This window comes from Stegostoma tigrinum, chromosome 10 (assembly GCF_030684315.1).
Source record: "Stegostoma tigrinum isolate sSteTig4 chromosome 10, sSteTig4.hap1, whole genome shotgun sequence".
Classification (NCBI taxonomy): Eukaryota; Metazoa; Chordata; class Chondrichthyes; order Orectolobiformes; family Stegostomatidae; genus Stegostoma; species Stegostoma tigrinum.
In genome coordinates this window covers 26,354,394-26,374,501 of record NC_081363.1, presented here as the reverse complement: position 1 = coordinate 26,374,501, position 20,108 = coordinate 26,354,394, and the positions used below count along the sequence as shown (strand labels likewise).

Sequence of the window (20,108 nt, the reverse complement as noted above, 5' to 3'; positions counted from 1 at the left end):
ATGACATCAATTCCTAAACTGTGCATCAGAATGGCTACTTTGCGGGATCCAACATTCCCCAACATCTAAGGCACACTTCAGGGACAGCAATGGCGAGGCATCCTCAATCCAGCCATCAGCAAACCACCAGTCTCACCACATGTCGCGGCATAGTTCGGACTCACGCAATACCGTTCAGCTCTTCGGTACTGCCCCTTGGAATCCACCAACACTTCGCCTTGGAATGCTGCTGTGAGGGCACTTTGGGCACTGGGACAGATACATGTCACATGTATCAGAACAGGTGCATCTCAGGACTCAACTTGCTACCTTATCACTCACTCACTTCATGCTTACAGCATCTCTGCCTTAGCCTGTCTTGCTTTTTGGTGCAGCCAGACAGTTTGTAACGTTTGCCTGCAATGAATAGCGAAGGGATGAACATGTTGTAGTTTGGCATTATGCGACACCAAATGCGTGTGGAATCAGCTTAAATACTGCATGAATTTCAACTATCAGCTATTTCTGAAATTCAAATAGGAGCAGTTCTTGAACCATCCTCAGGCTAGAAAGGTGACTCAATAACAACTGCAGAAGAGAAAGAAGGGTTGGTAGTTTGGGGAATAGGCTGGTGGGCCCCAGAGGATGATGCTGCATGCAAATTGACAGTGGTAGATCATTAGGTGAGAAGTGGATGAAATAGCAAAGTTAGAGGGAGTGTGAGAGAAGTTGGTGGCACTATCACCTGCACTCCCCCCCCCCCCCCACTCCAAGGACGGTAGATGCCATTAACTTTCAAGTGGCACAGTTGCATGTTCCTCTGAACCATGGGCATACCACTGACATGGGTGGCTACTTCAGACCATGCCGGCAGCATTTGAAATGGTGCATGGCTGTTGTTTTATAATGGCACCTACAGCAGGAGCACTTTAGCTGCTGCTGACCACAGGATAGTGAGGGGTTAATGCTCTGGGGGGATGCATGCTTACTGAGCTCAGCTGCACAAAACAGCATGTGCAAATTCACGAGAGCTAACTGAGAGAAACTCTCCATGAAATTGAGACTTAGACAAATTCTTGGAAAATTCAGCCCTAGGATTTTTAATTTGATGTTCTGAGATGACAAAAATCTGTGAAAAAAATCAGGGCAAATATTTATTTAATGTGAGAAAGTCAATGACCATAAATTAATTTGCCTGATGCAAGTTATTAATAAAGAAAAGTTTTGGCGAATAATCTGGAAAGATTATACAATTTTTATCCTTTCTAGTAAAACAAGGTTTTAATATGAAATATTAGCCAATTTTGCACTCAACACAGATGTTTATCGTATGAGACAGGCATTAACAACATGTCTTCAGATACTGCTTAGGTCAGCTGTGTAGGCAGCTTTGGGTAATGATGTGTTGAACATTTTGCACCATGCATAACAAATTCCCATCAAACTGACATGTCTTACTGTGTGGGCAGGAAAAACAAAAGAAACTGTGACTGTAGCCTCTGAATACGGGTCATTCCACAACTGATAGCTCAGCTGAAAATAAACATAACGACTGTTCATTTCAGATATTTTAGAAAGTCAGGAGTTCAGGCTCTACATGGTAACTAGTTATTCATCCCAGAGGTGATAATTTAATTGGACAAAGATTCCATATTTTGTGAAACTTTTAATCTGTTTGTAAGAATAAGTTTGGAGTTTTATTAACTGTAGCATTCAGAGGAATTGATCCTTGTTTTATTCATACATTTTCAACAAAATTATTATGTGTTCCTCAGCTGAGTCCTGTAATGTATTTCCTCTACCACAGTGTCTCTTTCCCTTCCTGTTCCCACCAAATTCCTTTCCTTCTTAATACCCAATTACAAACTTCCAACAATCCATATAAAAAAAATGAGGCATCTTTTCAGCAAAAAAAGAGCTGTGGAAATAAAAGTCAGATATTGTTGAGGTAATCGTGTTATTTCTTTTTAATGTTGTTTAGTTAACTAGATGCAAATTGATTTACTGTAAACTGATATCGATTTGAGGCTGAACCTCTTATGATACTTTGCTTAGCAAGGAACAAAATTGTCAAATGCTAAATTGCAACAATTGAAAGAAAGCCTTTTGAATAATGGCTTTAGGATCCTAAAGCAGCATTGCAAAGATCTCATACAGCTGCTCCTCACTGGGCCTAAATAGCGTAATGTATGTGGAGTTAAGGAGGGAAGAGAGCAATATATGAAGAGCTAGACAGAAGACTGATATCTAGCCATGTAATAAGGGATACAGTGATATATCAAGGGATAAAACAGTGAGATCAGTAAAAAGCCCACTGGCAGCTAAAAACGGTAAATGAAATTGAGCACCTGTGAAAACATGCTGATTACTAGACATCTAAAGCAAGCTCAATTCCCAATAGGACAGAAAAAAGGTTTCCATCTGAGAAATCAAGTAGGGAAATAAAGGTTTTAAGAAGTTTCTTTTAGGAAAGGTGAAAGAGGAAAACAGGTGAATTGCAGAGCAGTTAGTTTAACAACTGTGGTGAAGAGATTTTTGGAGTCTGTAACCAGGAACACTGTGAAAAGTATCAGAGATAATGGGAACTGCAGATGCTGGAGAATTCCAAGATAATAAAATGTGAGGCTGGATGAACACAGCAGGCCAAGCAGCATCTCAGGAGCACAAAAGCTGACGTTTCGGGCCTAGACCCTTCATCAGAGAGGGGGATGGGGAGAGGGAACTGGAATAAATAGGGAGAGAGGGGGAGGCGGACCGAAGATGGAGAGTAAAGAAGATAGGTGGAGAGAGTGTAGGTGGGGAGGTAGGGAGGGGATAGGTCAGTCCAGGGAAGACGGACAGGTCAAGGAGGTGGGATGAGGTTAGTAGGTAGCTGGGGGTGCGGCTTGGGGTGGGAGGAAGGGATGGGTGAGAGGAAGAACCGGTTAGGGAGGCAGAGACAGGTTGGACTGGTTTTGGGATGCAGTGGGTGGGGGGGAAGAACTGGGCTGGTTGTGTGGTGCAGTGGGGGGAGGGGGCGAACTGGGCTGGTTTAGGGATGCAGTAGGAGAAGGGGAGATTTTGAAACTGGTGAAGTCCACATTGATACCATATGGCTGCAGGGTTCCCAGGCGGAATATGACCTAACCCGGCACCTTCCCCTGCAACCGCAGGAAATGCTACACTTGTCCCCACACCTCCTCCCTCACCCCCATCCCAGGCCCCAAGATGACATTCCACATTAAGCAGAGGTTCACCTGCACATCTGCCAATGTGGTATACTGCATCCACTGTACCCGGTGCGGCTTCCTCTACATTGGGGAAACCAAGCGGAGGCTTGGGGACCGCTTTGCAGAACACCTCCGCTCAGTCCGCAACAAACAACTGCACCTCCCAGTCGCAAACCATTTCCACTCCCCCTCCCATTCTCTAGATGACATGTCCATCATGGGCCTCCTGCAGTGCCACAATGATGCCACCCGAAGGTTGCAGGAACAGCAACTCATATTCCGCCTGGGAACCCTGCAGCCATATGGTATCAATGTGGACTTCACCAGTTTCAAAATCTCCCCTTCTCCTACTACTAGACAATAGTCTATCAATATCCCTTTGTAATTTTATGCTAAGTGAATGGACAAAACTGCAGCAGATGGAGTTCAATGTAAGCAAGTCTGAGGTTATCCAGTTTGAATCAAGAAAGGCTAGATCAGGGTGCTTTCTAGATAGTATGAAGTTTAACACAGTGGATGTGCAAAGAGAATTGGGGATTCAGACATGTGGATCTGTAAAATGTCCTGAACAGCAGCAGAAAACAATCAAGAAAACTAATGGAATGCTGGCCTTTATATTTAAAGGATTGTAGTACAAGGATGCAGAAGTTATGCTGCAGTTTACAAAACTTTGGTTAGACCCCACTTGGAGTACTATGCGTAGAACTGGGCACAATACATTAGGAGTGATATATTGTCTTGGAGGGAGTAAAAATTAGGTTTACAAGAATGAAACCTGGGTTTCAGGGATTAATTTATGAGGAGAGATTTTACAAATTAGGCCTATACTGGCTTGGATTGAGGATTGGCTGTCTGACAGAAGGCAGAGAGTTGGGATAAAAGGCTCTTTCTCGGAATGGCAACCGGTGACGAGTGGTGTCCCGCAGGGTTCAGTGTCAGGGCCGCAGCTATTCTCCTTGTATATTAATGATCTGGATGAAGGGACCGGGGGCATTCTGGCGAAATTTGCCGATGATATGAAGATAGGTGGACAGGCAGGTAGTACTGAGGAAGTGGGGAAGCTGCAGAAAGATTTAGACAGTTTAGGAGAGTAGTCCAGGAAATGGCTGATGAAATTCAATGTGTGTAAATGTCAGGTTTTGCACTTTGGAAAAAAGAATACAGGCATGGACTATTTTCTAAATGGTGAGAAAATTCGTAAAGCAGAAGTACAAAGGGATCTGGGAGTGTTGGTCCAGGATTCTCTAACGGTTAACTTGCAGTTAGAGTCCGTAATTAAGAAAGCGAATGTAATGTTGTCGCTTATTTCAGGAGGGTTGGAATATAAAAGCTGCAATGTGCTTCTGAGGCTTTATAAAGCTCTAGTTAGGTCCCATTTAGAATACAGTGTCCAATTTTGGGCCCCACACCTCAGGAAGGACATACTAGCCCTGGAGTGTGTTCAGCGGAGATTCACACGGATGATCCCTGGAATGGTAGGTTTAACGTATGAGGAACGGCTAAGGATCCTGGGATTGTACTCATTCGAGTTTAGAAGGTTGAGGGGAAATCTACAGAAACTTACAAGATAACGTATGGCTTAGAAGGGGTGGACGCTAGGAAGTTATTTCCATTAGGCGGGGAGACTAGGACCCGTGGGCACAGCCTTAAAATTAGAGGGGGTAAATTTTAAACTGAAATGGGACGACATTTGTTCAGCCAGAGAGTGGTAGGCTTGTGGAATTCATTGCCACGGAGTGCAGTGGAGGCCGGGACGTTGGATGCCTTCAAGGCAGAGATCGACAAATTCTTGATCTCAAAAGGAATCAAGGGCTACAGGGAGAGTGCAGGGAAGTGGAGTTGAAATGCCCATCAGCCATGATTTAAATGGCGGAGTGGACTTGATGGGCCAAATGGCCTTACTTCCACTCCTTTGTCTTATGGTCTTATTTTCTTTAGAATTTAAAAGAATAAGGTGTGATCTGATCCAAGGCTTCATGATGTTAACAGGAAAAGACAGGGTAGATAAAGACAAGGTATTTCCACTGGTTGGGGATTCTAGAACTAGGGGATATAGTCTGAGAATTATGGCCAGACGATTCAGGAGAGATGGAGGCGCGGCATGGTAGCTCAGTGGCTAGCACTGCTGCCTCACAGTGTCTGGGACCTGGGTTCGACCTCACCCTCAGGTGACTGTGTGGCGTTTGCACTTTCTCCCCATGACTGCGTGAGTTTCCTCTAGGTGCTCCGGTTTCCTCCCACAGTCCAAAGATGTGCAGGTTAGGTGGATTGGCCATGCTGATTTGCCTGTAGTGTTCAGGGATGTATAGATTAGTGGGTTATAAGGGGATGGGTCTGGGTGGGACGCTCTCAGGGTTGGTGTGGACTTGTTGGGCCAAACAGCCTGTTTCCACATTGTAGGGATTCTATGATGATGATGATGATGATGATAGGAGCACTTCTATACATGAAGTGTGGTAGATGTTTGAAATGCTCTTCCACAAATCAAGTGGATGCTGGATTAGTTGTAAATTTTAAACCTGAGATTTTTTTTTTCTCTGTTAATCAAAGGTATCAAGCAACATTGGTCAAGGGCAGATATGTATAGTTAGGCCACAGATCACCCATGATCTTATCGAATGATGGCTCAGGCTTGAGGGGCTGAATAGTCTACTTCCATTCCTATGTATTGACGACGATTTCAAAATTTCTCAACAATTACTGGATGACAAAGTTAACAGGAAGCAAGTTAAGAAAATTCTTCAGAAATAATAATGAATTAAATTGATTGGAAAAAGAATCAGAACTAAAAATTACTTATTGGAATTTAAAGTTTCAGAGCTCTTACAGTGAAGTTAATAAAATCTTTAGTATTTGACAGCTGCTTGAAAAATGCAAGTTATATTCAGCAGCAAAGGAATTTTATTCATTTCCATTGCTAAGAATCAAAAAAATCATAAATAAAGAGAAGTTCTCATCTGATCCCATGGTGTCAAATGCAACACAAAACTCCCTCAGGTGCAGAAAAATAATTGGGTCAAGTGACATCATGGCAGCCATCTTTGATATGGTCAAAAATTATCGAATCTTACTCACTACAATTATTTCAAGGAACTTCACACTGAAACCAGCATTTAGAACAGTTGAAGCTTTCACGATATTTAGGATAACAACAATCATCTTCACAATACCAAAGATTCAATAGCAATTTTAATCACTTAACAATACATTAAGGCAACAAATCCAGTGCAGCACAAGGACATCAAAATTCAAACAATAATTGTCCAAATCAAGAAAATAATGAAAAGCTTCAAGTGCTATCAACATCAATCAATGAAACAAAATTCAACTAAACCAATTTTTCTATAAGCAAAAATCAACTATCTTCCATTTGATAGATCAGAAATTAGCATGTATGAAAAGCATAATTTCTAAAATTTTGAACATTCTAGGATTGAATACCAAGTTAAATGCAGAACAGGTTAATGTGCTTCTCCAGTATTTAAGAAAAATGTCAGATCACATGTTACATAAGCAATAGATTGTGAGGAGCAAATTATGTTTGGTAACTTTGTGACAACTTTTGAGCAATATTCAATTCCACAAACAAATAGGACACTGGCAAGATCATGTTTCAAGAACAGATACTAACTACCACAGAGTTGGTCAATAGCTTCAGTAATGACCTGTATGTACTGCCTGAACATCACATCTCAGAAAACATACAACAAAGCACATTTACAGTAGAATCATCTTGGTCTCTTGGATAAATTAGTACTGAACTTCTTCAATCAAACAAGGATCATTTCTAGATTGAGCAGTCCAGAATACATAGTCTAGAAAATTGTTCAAGAAGCATTATGCAACAGAAGTTCCATTTAAGGCAAAGAGATTTGACTACTTAAAGCACAAATGCCGTTCGCATGAAGGAGATAGACCTCTCCTCTGAAAAATGTACCAGATGTGACAACATCAATGCAAAATCCTAAACAAACTATGCTAAAGCATCTTGTCACAGGTTCCAAAACCCCACATCAATGAAGGTAAACTGTCCTGTCCTACATCACCAACGTATTTGTTATGGGAAAAGTAGATGCACTATAGTCTAAAGAACATGCCAGGCATAAACCAAATCATTTCCAAGCCAACATGCAAATTGCCTTGGAGCAGAACATTCATAAACTAGCCATCACTGTCATGGATCAACTTTCTTTATGTGGGGAACAACTAGCTATGTATGAATAATGTCACTGTTATTAACATCATCACTAAATCCAGGCACTAATGATAGAGAAGAAGAAACAAGCTGACTTGCCCTGACGTTTATACAATACAAAACTGCTGATCTAACTGAAGCCAGTACAGAAAGGGCTCAAGTGTTTCACACCTTTTTATACTCTTTCCTGGCTCATCCATTGATTCAAATGAACCAAGTCAAAGATTTGGAGGGATCCAATAGGAATTCTGCATTGAAATAATCTCAGTAACTCATTTGAGAATGTAGATAAATGGTGATTAATGTTTATCACTGCAGAGAAAAGCTAGAGGTGGGATGCAGTGTAATGACTTTAGGACTCTAGAGTAAACGTGGTGATGTTATGGAGCTGTTCCTGACTGGACATAACGAGCATAATGTGGGTAAACTTGAAGACAGAATAGAGAAAAGCACAGAAAGTCAGGCATAACCTGAAGTATAACCCTGTGAATGTCGGAAACGTGTGGACAGTAGAGTTTATGGTATAATCTTTCAATAATGCACAGTGCATTTAGAGCCATGTATGCCTCTGAATACCATGCATTGTAGTATTTAGTGTTAATATGTAAGAAACAGTGTTGTAAAAGGCTTAAGCCTGCAGGGAGCTCTTGACCTTGCCTTTTTCTTGTCCAGTCAATCTTGAGCTCTTGGAATTAGGCATTTAACTGAATGCATTGACCCACCAACCGGACATCCATCCATTCCTCCTGGTTCTGCCTGTTGTAGTAGCTGCTAGCTCTGAAGGGGTTAATGTTCATGTTACACTGGCAGCATCCATTCCCCTGATGTCACACACAATTTGTTGGCGGAGACAGGAGTTAACAATCTTTCAGAGGCAGTAAATGGAGCTGTGGCTAAGCTCCCTGTAATTATGCGTGATCCAATGTAGAATGCAATTCCTAGAATAGTTGAATCCCTACAATGCATAACAAGGCCATCCGGCCCATTGATTAGTTCTGACCCTCTGAAGAGCATCCCACCCCGACCCTGTAATACCCATTTACTATGGCCAATCCACCTAATGTGCACATCTTTCCTCCCACCTAATATGTAGGAGGAAACCAGAGACCCAGCAGAAACCCACACAGACAGGAGAGAACGTACAAACTCCACACAGACAGTCAGCCAAGGCTGGGATTGAACCCAAGTCTCTGACACTGTGATACAGCAGTGCTAATCACTGAGCCACCATGCCACCCCTCTGATAGCAAGCAATAAACATTCTTGTTGTCTAAGGACAGAGTCTCCTCTGGAAATACTCTCCAGTGATGCATCCTTTACCACAAATCACCACATAGACCGCAGATAAAGCAAAGACAAAGTATGATTGGTAGCAGTGAACTACCTCAAACAGACCTTATCCAGTACCACACACTGGCAGAGGTGGTGAAAACCACAAGGTTCCAGAAGTGGTCATCTGGGAAAATACAATACTTCCACCAAAGTTACTTCCGTAGAACAGTTAAAAGTGTATCCATTGGTGCTGTATTTTGAAGTCGCAAATTGTAAAATTCATAACATGTAACTGGCGCTTGTCTTTCAAACAAATATTTGAAAGAACCATGCTTGTTTTAAATTTTCAGGAACAGGGCTGATTCATGATTCAGCATATAATTTTAGCCTTGTTTCTACAAAGAATTGATTCTGATTTTATTGAAGAATTATAGTAAGAGATACAGCAACATATTAGAGATTTGAATTTGTCTCAAATTTGTCTCAAATGTACTCCAAGTTGAAATGTTAAGCAAGAAAGAAATGAGAGTCTTACTCATATATAATCATAGATTTGTTACTTGAAGTTCAATTTGTGTTCCGTAAGACTCACCCTAAAGCTAAATCAAACCTAGTGTGGTTGTTATGTTTTGAGTTGTCAAGGTCTCTTTCTTGGTTAGTTTATCCATTATCTCTGCCAGTGATTAGATTATCCACATCTAAACATATTAGCCATTGTTTGACATTAAGCACCAGTCTAACAAAAGCACAGTAAATTAATTTAATGCCTTAATGTTTTAGTGTCTTACAGGAGCATTTTTAGTTTCTGGAAGTTCCTTAGTAATTATTACGTATTAGAGACCTCATGTCCATTTTAAAAATTTTTTCCCTCCTACCTTAAACCCATGGCCTCTAGTTTTGGACACCCCCACCCAAAGGAAAAGACCTTGGCTATTCACCCTATCTTCGCCCCTCACAATTTTATATACCTCTATAAAGTCACCCCTCAGCCTCTGATGCTCCAGGGAAAATAGCCCCAGCCTAATCAGCCTCTCCCTGTAGCTCAAACCCTCCAGCCCCAGCACCATCCTTGTAAATCTTATCTGAACCCTTTCATGTTTCACAACATCCTTCCTACGTTTATGAGGGCATTGTCAGGCTGAGTAGAGAGCAGCTGTTGCCCTTGGTTGAGGGGTCAATAGGGTCAGGGGCAGGAGATGCAGAGGGATTTTGGAAAAAAACCGTTCTCATTTAGCAGATGATGGGAATCTGAAATGCACTGCATGGGAAGGTAGTGGAGGCTGGAAACCTTAAAAACTTTAAGATTTTTTCCTAGGGTGGAAGTAGCTATTACGAGGGGGCATAGTTTTAAAATGGATGGAGGTAGATATCGGGGAGGCGTCAGAGGTAGGTTCTTTACTCAGAGAGTGTTCAGGGCGTGGAATGCATTGCTGGAGAGGGTACTGGAGTCGGCCTCATTAGGGGCATTTAAGTGGCAATTAGATAGGCATACGGGTGGTAGTATAAGGTACGGGTGGAGGTTAGATAGACCTTAGGTTTAGGGTAAAAATTTGGTACAACATCGTGGGCCGAAGGGCCTGTACTGTGCCGTACCGTTCTTTGTTCTATAAGTATTTGGATGAGTACTTCAAATATCATAACATTCAAGGATATGGGACAAATGATGGAAATTGAGATTAGCACTTGTTCAGTGGTAGTCATGTTGGTGAAGATTCTATGGGCCGAACAGCTTTGTATGCACTGTACAAATCTATGAATTTGAATCTTTCCTGAGGCAGTTAGACAATGCTGTGTTACAACTGTATATTTCTACAGGGGAATGGGCTTGACTGGTAAATGACCTTCATCAATAAGCTTTGTGATCCTTGTGCCAAACACAATATCAGTCAATTAAACATGCAGCAGCTTCTGGCTATGGCTTGAAGGTTTTGTCATCATCATTAGTGCTAAAATAAGATCAATAAAAATTAGACTTTTCTCTCTTGACATAAAGAATCTCATTTCTGCCCATCTCATCCTATTTTCTAACTAACTGGCCAATAGTCATGTCACACAAGGGTTTCGAAGATTCTACCCTACTGTGTAACAGGATAAAGTACAAAAAAGCTTAATAGTACACAAAACATAACTGTTATTCAAAAAGGAGTACAGAAAGCAAAAAAAAAAGGAAAGTAAAATCAAGGGTGAGGAAAGGAGTTGTGCTGGTGGTGTAATGTTGATGTAACTGGACTACTAATCAGGGGGCTGTGTTAACACTTTAGGTTCAAATACACCACAGTGGCTGGTAGAATTTCAATTCCATTGATAAATCAGGAATTCAAAGCTAATCTCAGTATTAGTGACTATGACAACTATCATTAATAGCTGTATAAACCTTCACTGATATCCTTTAAGTAAGGAAGCCTGCCATTCATACCGAGTCCAGGCCACATGTGACTCCAGATCCACAGCAATATCCTTGACTCTTCACTGCCCCCTAGAATAGATAGCCACTCAGTTAGGGTTGGGCAGCAAACATTTGCCTTGACAGGGACACCCGTGCCCCATCAGTGAATAAATAATAAAGAAAAAAATTGCTTCTGTTCTCACAAAAGAGAGGGATAATGCAGATATTGTAATTCAGCAGGAGGAATGTGATATATTGGATTATACTAAATTGCTGAGAAAGGTTAAGGATTAGACCATGTTTGAAAGTAGGCCAGATGAAATGCATGCCAACTTGTTACCGGAACCAAAATTGGAAAAAGTAGGGGTTTCGACAATTATTTTCCAATCCCTGCTGGCTACAGGCACAATGCTGAAGGATTAGATGACTGCTAAAAATATAACATTTTTTAATGTAGACCCAAGGGATAGTCAAAATAATGACATGCCAGTCAGCCTAATCTTAGTACCTTAAAAGTAGTGTCCATGTGATCCAAACACAGGGGACAAGGTGACTCAAAACTTAGTGCATTGACAGAAAGCAAAGATTTATGGTTGATTGTTAGTTTTGTGATTGGGAGGTTGTTTTAATGAAGGCTTACAGAATTCAATACTGGTTTCCATGTTTTTTTGTTGCATGTATCAATAGGTTAGATTTATGTATAGAGGGCATGACTAAGAACTCTGCAGTAACACAAGAACTGGCTATGCGATTGACAGTGACAGTAACAGAGAAAGGTGTAGCCCTGCATTAAAGTATAAATTTAGCTGTCCAATGGGCAAAGAAATGGCCAGTGCAATTTAATCCTGAGACATGTGAGGTAATGGAATGAGGAAAGCAAACAAAGAAATACACAATGTACAGGATGATACTAAGAAATGCAGAAGAACACAGGGTCGTAGGAAAGCATGTTCTCTGATCCCTGAAGGTAGCAGGAAAGTAGATAAAACAACATACATGATACATTCCTTTAAGTGCCAAGGCATAGAGTATAAAAGCAGGAAGAATATTCTCGAACTCTCTTAAACCCAAGTTAGACAATTGTTAGAATACTACATGCAATTCTGATCAATGCATTAAAGAAACATGTGACTGCTCTGGAATGGGTATGGGAAAAAGTCATGAGAGTGTTGCTATCAATAGATACTTTGTGTTCTGAGGAAATAATACAAAGTCTAGAATTGACTTATTTGGAATACAGCAGGCCAAGGTACTTAATTTAAGTATGTACAATCATAAAGGGATAGAGTGGATAGGAAAGGCATAAGGGGGAAAATTACCTTTTTGGGTCTGATAAATGAATACTGTGTTTAGCAACAGGATGTCCAGACATCATCGTAACTGTTAATAGTAATTTATTCAATAAGTTTTCAAACATTGCTCAATAATATACTTCATTCTTTAGTAAATGTGAGGTAACTACAAATTAACAAGATAATGAAGTGGATTCAAAACCAACCAAGAAAGAAGACACATATCCATTGAAATCAGAAATGATTGCTTTAGAAGGAAGGCCTGCTGAGGTGCCCCAGGATTGAACTTAAATATACATAGAAGTGGCTTTAGGTGGGAGGCAGAAGGCTGAATCTATAAAATTTCCTGATGACACATTATTGTGTGGGTTGTAAAAATGCTTGTTGATGATATTAGTCAGGGAGAAATGGAGAGTTTCAGGTGCTGAGGTAATAATTGATAATGGTGTTTGTTGTGGTAAACCACGTTAATAACATTAATTTATATTATGAAATGAATAACCGTAAATTTTGTACAATATGCCACACTGATCAGAGTTGTATTTCTTTATGTCATGTTCTAGACAGAACTATGCTGTCAAGGTATGTTTGTTGCAATAGCAACCTGTTTTTATTCACTTGTGGGACAGCAATGCATTGCCCCATATGCCGCACTAGGCTATTTCAGAGGACAGTTAAGAATTAACCGCTGTGGGTCTGGATTCACATCTACATCAGACCAGGTAAAGATGACGCTTTTCCTTCTCTAAGGGGAAGTAACAAGCTGGCTTTTTGCGACATACAACAGTGGTTTCATGGTTATCATTAGACTTTTAATTTCATATTTGCTATAGTGGGATTTGAACCCAGGTTCCAAGAAAATTACCTTGGTCACAGGATTACTAATCTAGTGAACAAACCACTATGGCATCAGTGTGTGTAAAATAGCAAAATTGCTCAAGGATTCTCACATGTATCTCATCAAACAAACATTAGCACTGATCCATATCTATGGTCTAAAGGGGCATCTTAGGGACGAAACAAAGGTAGTGAAATGGAGAGGCATTAGAAGAGAATTCCAAAGCGTAGAACCTAGGAAGTCAAAGCCAAGACCACTTATGGTGAATATAAACCAAAAGAACTGTGGATGCTGTAAATCAGGAATAAAAACAGTTCTGAGGAAGGGTCACCAGACCTGAAATGTAAACTCTGATTTTTTCTTCACAGATGGTGCCAGACCGGTTGAGCTTTTCCAGCAACTTCTGCTTTTGCCACTAATGGTGAAACAATTACATTGAAATTTCACAGAAAGTTAGAATTGTTTCAGTTCAGGTATCTTGGAGCAGAAAAGACTGGAGGGTGTTAGAGATATTCGAGGTGACGGATTTGAAAACAAGGGTGGGAATTCTGCTTAAGAGGGAGCCAAAGTAAGCCAGTGAGGAAAAAGATCATGGATAAATTGCTATGAGTTAGGACAGCAGCATTGGCTAACCTCAAATTTCATTCATGGAATGGGATCCTGCATTTATTTTTGCTGCTAATATTGTTAGGTTGTGGGAGATAATATATGTTATACATAAAGGTAACTTTTCATACACTTTACTTGACCTAGCAATTCATGAAATGGATTACAGACTCCAACTTACAGGGTGAAGGATGAGATCCTCCAGGATGACCTCCATCGTTCCCAAGCCAGCAGTTTCCAGAATCCTCAGGCCAAGAACGTGTAATCTGGGAGTACGAGCAGATAATCCTCAGGCCACTTCTCTTGAGAAATTCCTTGATAAACAATTACTTCATGATATACGGCGAGGACACACAAGAAAAGAAATACACACTGTAAATGGAAAATGTGCAACATATTAGGCCTGGTCTTATCTTCGGAATGGGAAACCGACAGAAAAGAAATAAAGGATGCCCTGCAGTACCTGTAAATCAGATTGCCAGCCCACAATCAGTTTGTCTCAGAATCTGGCTGGAGTCAAGCAAAAAGCTACAATTGAATGGAGAAAAATAGCTCCATTCGGGAGAGGGCTACAAGATGGTAGTCAGGAGGAGCATATGATTGTTGATGGACAGAGACATGGTTTACCCTTAAGCCTTTGAACCTGGAGGTAACACCCTGCTCGGCCCAGAATCAATGCTGTTAAAATTCTGAGCACCAATAAATTTGTTTGAGCAGTTTTTAAATGGCTTCATGCAATGCTAATGTTAACCTTGAATAGCTATTTAACCTGACTAAGAAGGAAATTGGACAATTTTCTTTCAGATTTTTCAGCCTCAGACTCCAGTCCCTAAGGCTATCTGTGCAGTGTAGCTGCCATTCTTTTCCTATTTTGGACATGATCTTTTGGCATTTGAATGATGTTATTCTGTGATTGAATAGCAGAGCTTGGCAGATTACAACTGCCGCCATGAATTTAACAATGTAATTAAGTCTAAGATGTAGTACTCAAGAAAAATATAAAATTCACGTTGAATTGAAGAAATTTGAACCCTTACATAGGTCCTAACTACTGTCACAGTATTGCTACTCAGTTTTCTACAGTGCAATTTGTCTCAATGAAAATGGTGTAATCCATGCACTGGGAGCTCCTTGCAAGATTAATGATAACCTGAGTTATAATACAACAGCTTTGCTAACAAACCTATTATGTGCTCATATGAAATATAGTTTCTGTTGATTATTCATTCAATTGGAAAAAATTCCATAAAAGTAGCAGGAAAAGTTTGGTCCTTATGACCTTTTATGTTTATGGCAATGAGTGATATATGTGCAGGGAATTGAATACCTTTGTCTGCTTGCGCCAACAAACTTTGCCCATCAACCAAATTTGCCAGGAAGCCCGGGTTCAAGTCACATCTGCTCCAGAGATGTGTAACAACATCTCATAACAGGTTGATTCGACAATATTTACTCAGGAAACACTGAACAGTACAGTTGCAAGTTCCCCAAGGTGAATGTGAAACAACCTGCTAATCATGCATACCTGGAAAATCAGCTCTTTAGCTGATTGCAATATTAGCTACAGATATAGTTAAATGTTGAGCAAACACCCACAACCCTATCTTGCTCCAACAATATGCCACAGCTCAATTGCAAGAGAGCATTAACCACTCATGCATTCAATTTTCCATACAACCCATTTTGTGACCTCTGGATAGTGACAACATTATCTACTCGTACTTCCATTTTATACATTCTTCAACTAGGACTGAAAACTTTCACTTAGTTTTAGAGGCAAAAGATGACAATTTGATCTGCAGCACCATCTGGCCTATCAACTACCTTTCTTTATGTAACTGATATCCTAGAATGAGGTAGTATCAAGCAGTGTGGCTTGTGATGGAAGAAAATAGCTTTGAAGCAACTTCATCAACAGATGTGAAATGAGCCTTGCAATTTTATTTAGACCCTACAATACCAAAAAGATTAATTAGCACATCTCAACAAGCAGAGCAGAATACAATTTGTTTCTTAAAGAAGTGGCATATGTTGTGCATACAAGCGTTGGTAATTAAGCTAATTATATTTCAATTGCTAAAACATCACAAACTGACTGAGTGTAACTGGAACTGAGTCCAGATTGGGACAGACTAAGTATCTTGTAAGGATAATGACTTAATTTAAATAGTGTGGAGCAGTTTTATCCAAGTGCCTAAACATTGCACCATCAATCAGGCAGCGTGGCAATTCTAATACAAAGGAAGATTACATTTGCAGGTACAGTTTGGCAAAAACTTGACAGATATGAAGCAAAAGGAGAAACAAAGTCATTCCTAAGCACAAAAAGAGTAAAACGGTGATGCAAAGTTACACCTCTTCCATATGAGGGCATAAGTATATCTCATTTAATCTTCATGATTTGTATCAGAGCATTTTCGGGTTCAAACTTTCCAAGGGCATAAAATGAATAGTGCTGGAATGATCACTTTTATATATCGTATCTGTGTTTCTGCCACACTTGGCTTTTACCTCTATCAAATTAGAAAGGGGTTTAACATTCCTTCCATTCAATGGAAGCTGGGTGGAAAGCTAATTGATATTGAGCAAATTTTTTTCTTACATCAGTATAGTGGTTTTAACTGAGATGAGATGTCCACTGAAAACAGTGCCTCATGAATGTATGCTCCTTGGAGCCCTATCACTCACGGAAGACCCACCCTAAGATAATGTGACGATGAGCAGAATTGGTCTTGCTAAGCAGCAAATGTTCAAACAGGTACCAAAACTTTAGTTATTATGCATGGGGTTAATCATGGTAATCTTTTCAGTTTTAGGTACTTTATGATACTTGATAAGAAACTGAAAGCAACCTGAGCACAACACAGAATCCAAAAAGCTAATTTGGAGAAGTAAGAAGCTGGATAATGCAAAAAAGTACATGATAATAATGCAGTTTTTATTCAATTTTTTTTCCATGACAATATGGATGTTTAGATTGAAGTGCAATCATATACAAATGTCCTTCCTCGCCTGGTTTGGTCATGTAACTTCCCCCATGAGGCCCACACCCTAAGGCAGACATCCTATGATCACTGCAATAAACCCTAATGTCGAACACCTTGCTGTGTGTGCACGCAAAACGTTAAGTTTGAATGGGCCTCCCACTTGGAAATTCCTGCAAATAGTCCTAACTTCGTGCTGAAGAATTAAAATCTGTCTTAGTTTCTTTATCAATTTCGTGTTTTCCATTGTTGAAACTATTAGATAGTCTCAAGGCTTAACCTTTAAGGAGAGTTTAAATTTCTCCAAATATCTTATGATATTGTTTTGCTCCTTGGTTTGGTGTGGGTTAATTGAACGCAGATCATTATAACGGCAAAGCACAGGGGGCTGCAAGTGGAAGAATTATTCTGGTAAGTGAACCTCTGACATTGTATTAGCTGGACTGCTGCAAAGAAGCAGGCTTGGACCAGGAGATGAACTTCTTCATAAAAGGTCATCTATGGTCCGCACGCATGTAAAATTATTTGTTTTTTCATAGTTGGCAAATGGTGCCTGAAGTCAAGCATGCTGTGGATTGAATCTAATTCTACGCAAGCTTGAGGGAGGTGCTGGGTAATGGAAACATGGGTACAGTATGTGACTATTCTGCAGTTTACCTTGTGGGGGTTTTGAGCAATGACTGTTCAGATATAATCTGGATCACAAACTCATACTGCTCAAATTGTTTTTACTCAAATATGAATCCAGCAAATTATTATAGTATTACCTCAGTCTTATGTTGTGTGATAAATACAGCCTAAGGGATGTATGCAGAATTTTTCCAACGTTAGTCAGGCCTATTTATTATCAGACAAAGTTTCTTGCATCTCAGAACCTGAACATAAACTTCATGTCTGTAAAGTAGTTCAAAATATTCCATGAACTGCTATGACCAATAGTCATGGTACAGTAACATTCACAACAAAGACAGCAGAATGTAGCTTGAGCTGTACTGCAGTGCAAGAAGAATTCCACCTCTGGGTAGTTTTATTACAAGGATCATCCTTGTGCCTTTTGAGATTGTGGGGTATTTGTTCAAACACCCCTTTTAAAAAGAAATGTTTCCACTAAATTGTTGCCTCAAATTCAGGTTGCACGACAAAGTTGGTAAATTTATGCTTCAGTGTTAAACAAGGCTTTATTGTTGTAAAATAAGTTCCTTGTAGCTTCATTATAACTTTAGGTTGAATGTCAAGGTTACTTTTAAACAATGCTTATTCAGGAACAGTATATGGTGGTAAAACTCTGCTGCTGAACTCGTTGCAGAGTATTCTCATGCGTAATTGCCAAGATCATAGTCACACCACTGATCACCTCGAAGTCTAATCTACACATTCATTAAGCTCTATCTCTGTACCTATAATTACCATGAACAGATGTTGAAAATACAAGTGTTTAAAGTCTTACTGACGTAAAATATTATTGAGCATTTTTGAAACAGAGTAGCTATGTATACTTGGGAAAGAATAGGTGTGCCATCAAAATATTGTCATAGCTTTTGTTGCATCATCGCATCATACAGCAAAGAATTGGATATTTGGCTCATCTTGTCATGATGGCTCCTTGTAAAAAACATCTAATCACTCCTGCTCTGCCCATAGCCTTGCAAATATAACTTAAATAGCCCATGGGATGCTGTGAGAAATGGAAACCATGTCACACTGGTAAATGTTAGGGGCATGGCTTGTCTGTCTGATTGTTATAGAAACAACTGTTCTAAGTTCTTGCATGTTGTGCGGTTGTAACTTTGTATCCAATCAGAGGTGTGCGTAACAAAGTGGAAATGCCAGAACTGTGGTTGCAAACAATTCCTGTAATGCGTGCGTGGTCCATGCAAAAATTTTCTCCAACTAAACACTGTGAGAAACAAAGCCAACTTTGATTCCCGAAACAAACACCAATTGCTCACAACTAACTCAATCCCTCTCCCTGGCAATGGTCTGAAGCTGAATCAGACTGTTTGCAATGCTGGTGTCATGTTCGATCCCTCTTGAACCAATACAGTCTATTTGGTGTAGGTAGGCCCATAATCCGGTCAGGGTGGGAGTTACAGAATTTTGACCCAAGAATGCAGATGGAATGGTTTGGATATATTTCCAAGCCATGATAGTGTGTAGCTTGGAGAGGAACTTGTAGCTGGTGGTGTTCCCATGTTGGCCTTGTCCATCTAGGTGGTGAGGTCATGAGTTTGGAAGATGCTGTCAAAGGAGCCTTAGTGAATTTCTGCAGTGCATCTTATAGATGGCACACACTGCTGCTACTCTGTGTTAGTGGTGGAGTGAATGAATGTTTGTGGATGCTGTGCCAATCAACTGTGCTGCTTTATCTTGGGTAGTGTCAAGGTCTTGAATTCTGTTGGAGCTGTGCTCATTTAGGCAAGGAAACAATTTCTATTGCACTGCTGAATTTTGCCTTTTTCATGGTGGATAGGCTTTGCAAAGTCAGAAGGTGAATTTCTCACTGCAAGTTCCTAACCTCTGACTTGCTCTTGTAGCGATGTTTAGATTCTGCCTTGTTGGAGATGGTCATTGCCTAACATTTGTGATGTGATTGTTACTTGTCAATTGTCAGCCTAATCCTGGATATTGTCCAGATATTACTGCATTTGGGCATGGGCTGCATCTGAGATGTCGCAAATACGCAATCAGCTATGGACATTTGATATTAGGGGCCTGAGTTTTGCTATCAAAGTGGGTAGCTTGCCAAATTTTCTGAAATCAAATCCCACACTGAGATAGGTGTCCAAACTCAGCCAGGCTTTCCTGATGCCTAATAACAGCAAACAGTCATACAGACATAGAATCATGCAGCACAGAAACAGGCCCTTCAGTCCAACCAGTCCATGCTGAACATGATCCCAAACCAAACTAGTCCCACCTGCCTGCCCTAGCTCATATCCCTCCAAACTGTCCCTATTCATGTTCTTATCCAAATGGCTTTTAAATAATAGTAATAGTCCCCACATTTACCACTTCCTCAGGAAGTTCATTCCACTCGCAAACCACCCTCTGTGTCAAAAATTCTCCCCTCATATATTTAAAATCGCTCTCCTCTCACCGTAAAAATGTGCCCCCTAATCTTGAAATCCCCCATTGTAGGGAAAAGGCAATTTCCAGTAGCCCTATCCATACCTCTCATTATTTTATAAATTTCAACAAGGTCGCCTCTCAACTCCTATGCTCCAGTGAAAAAAATCCCAGCTTACTCAGCCTTTCTTCATAACTCAAACTTTCCTTACCCAAGAACATCTTGGTAAATCTCTTCTGAACCCTCTCCAGCTTGATAATATCCTTCCTATAACTGGACA

At 40.3% G+C, this 20,108-nt stretch overlaps 1 protein-coding gene across 2 annotated transcripts in view; it reads right to left on the bottom strand.

Moving 5' to 3' along the window:
• The window catches only part of prima1 (proline rich membrane anchor 1), a 155,283-nt gene that overhangs the window by 21,069 nt on the left and 114,106 nt on the right, over nucleotides 1–20,108 (bottom strand). The window contains exon 4 of one of the 2 annotated variants that reach the window (XM_059649060.1): nucleotides 14,056–14,149. The exons of the other annotated variant lie outside the window; for it this stretch is intronic. Coding sequence (XP_059505043.1) covers nucleotides 14,104–14,149 — 46 coding nt within the window. The 3' untranslated portion in view covers nucleotides 14,056–14,103. Of the gene's footprint in view, nucleotides 1–14,055; nucleotides 14,150–20,108 lie in introns of those variants that run through there. 2 annotated transcript variants of the gene reach the window in all.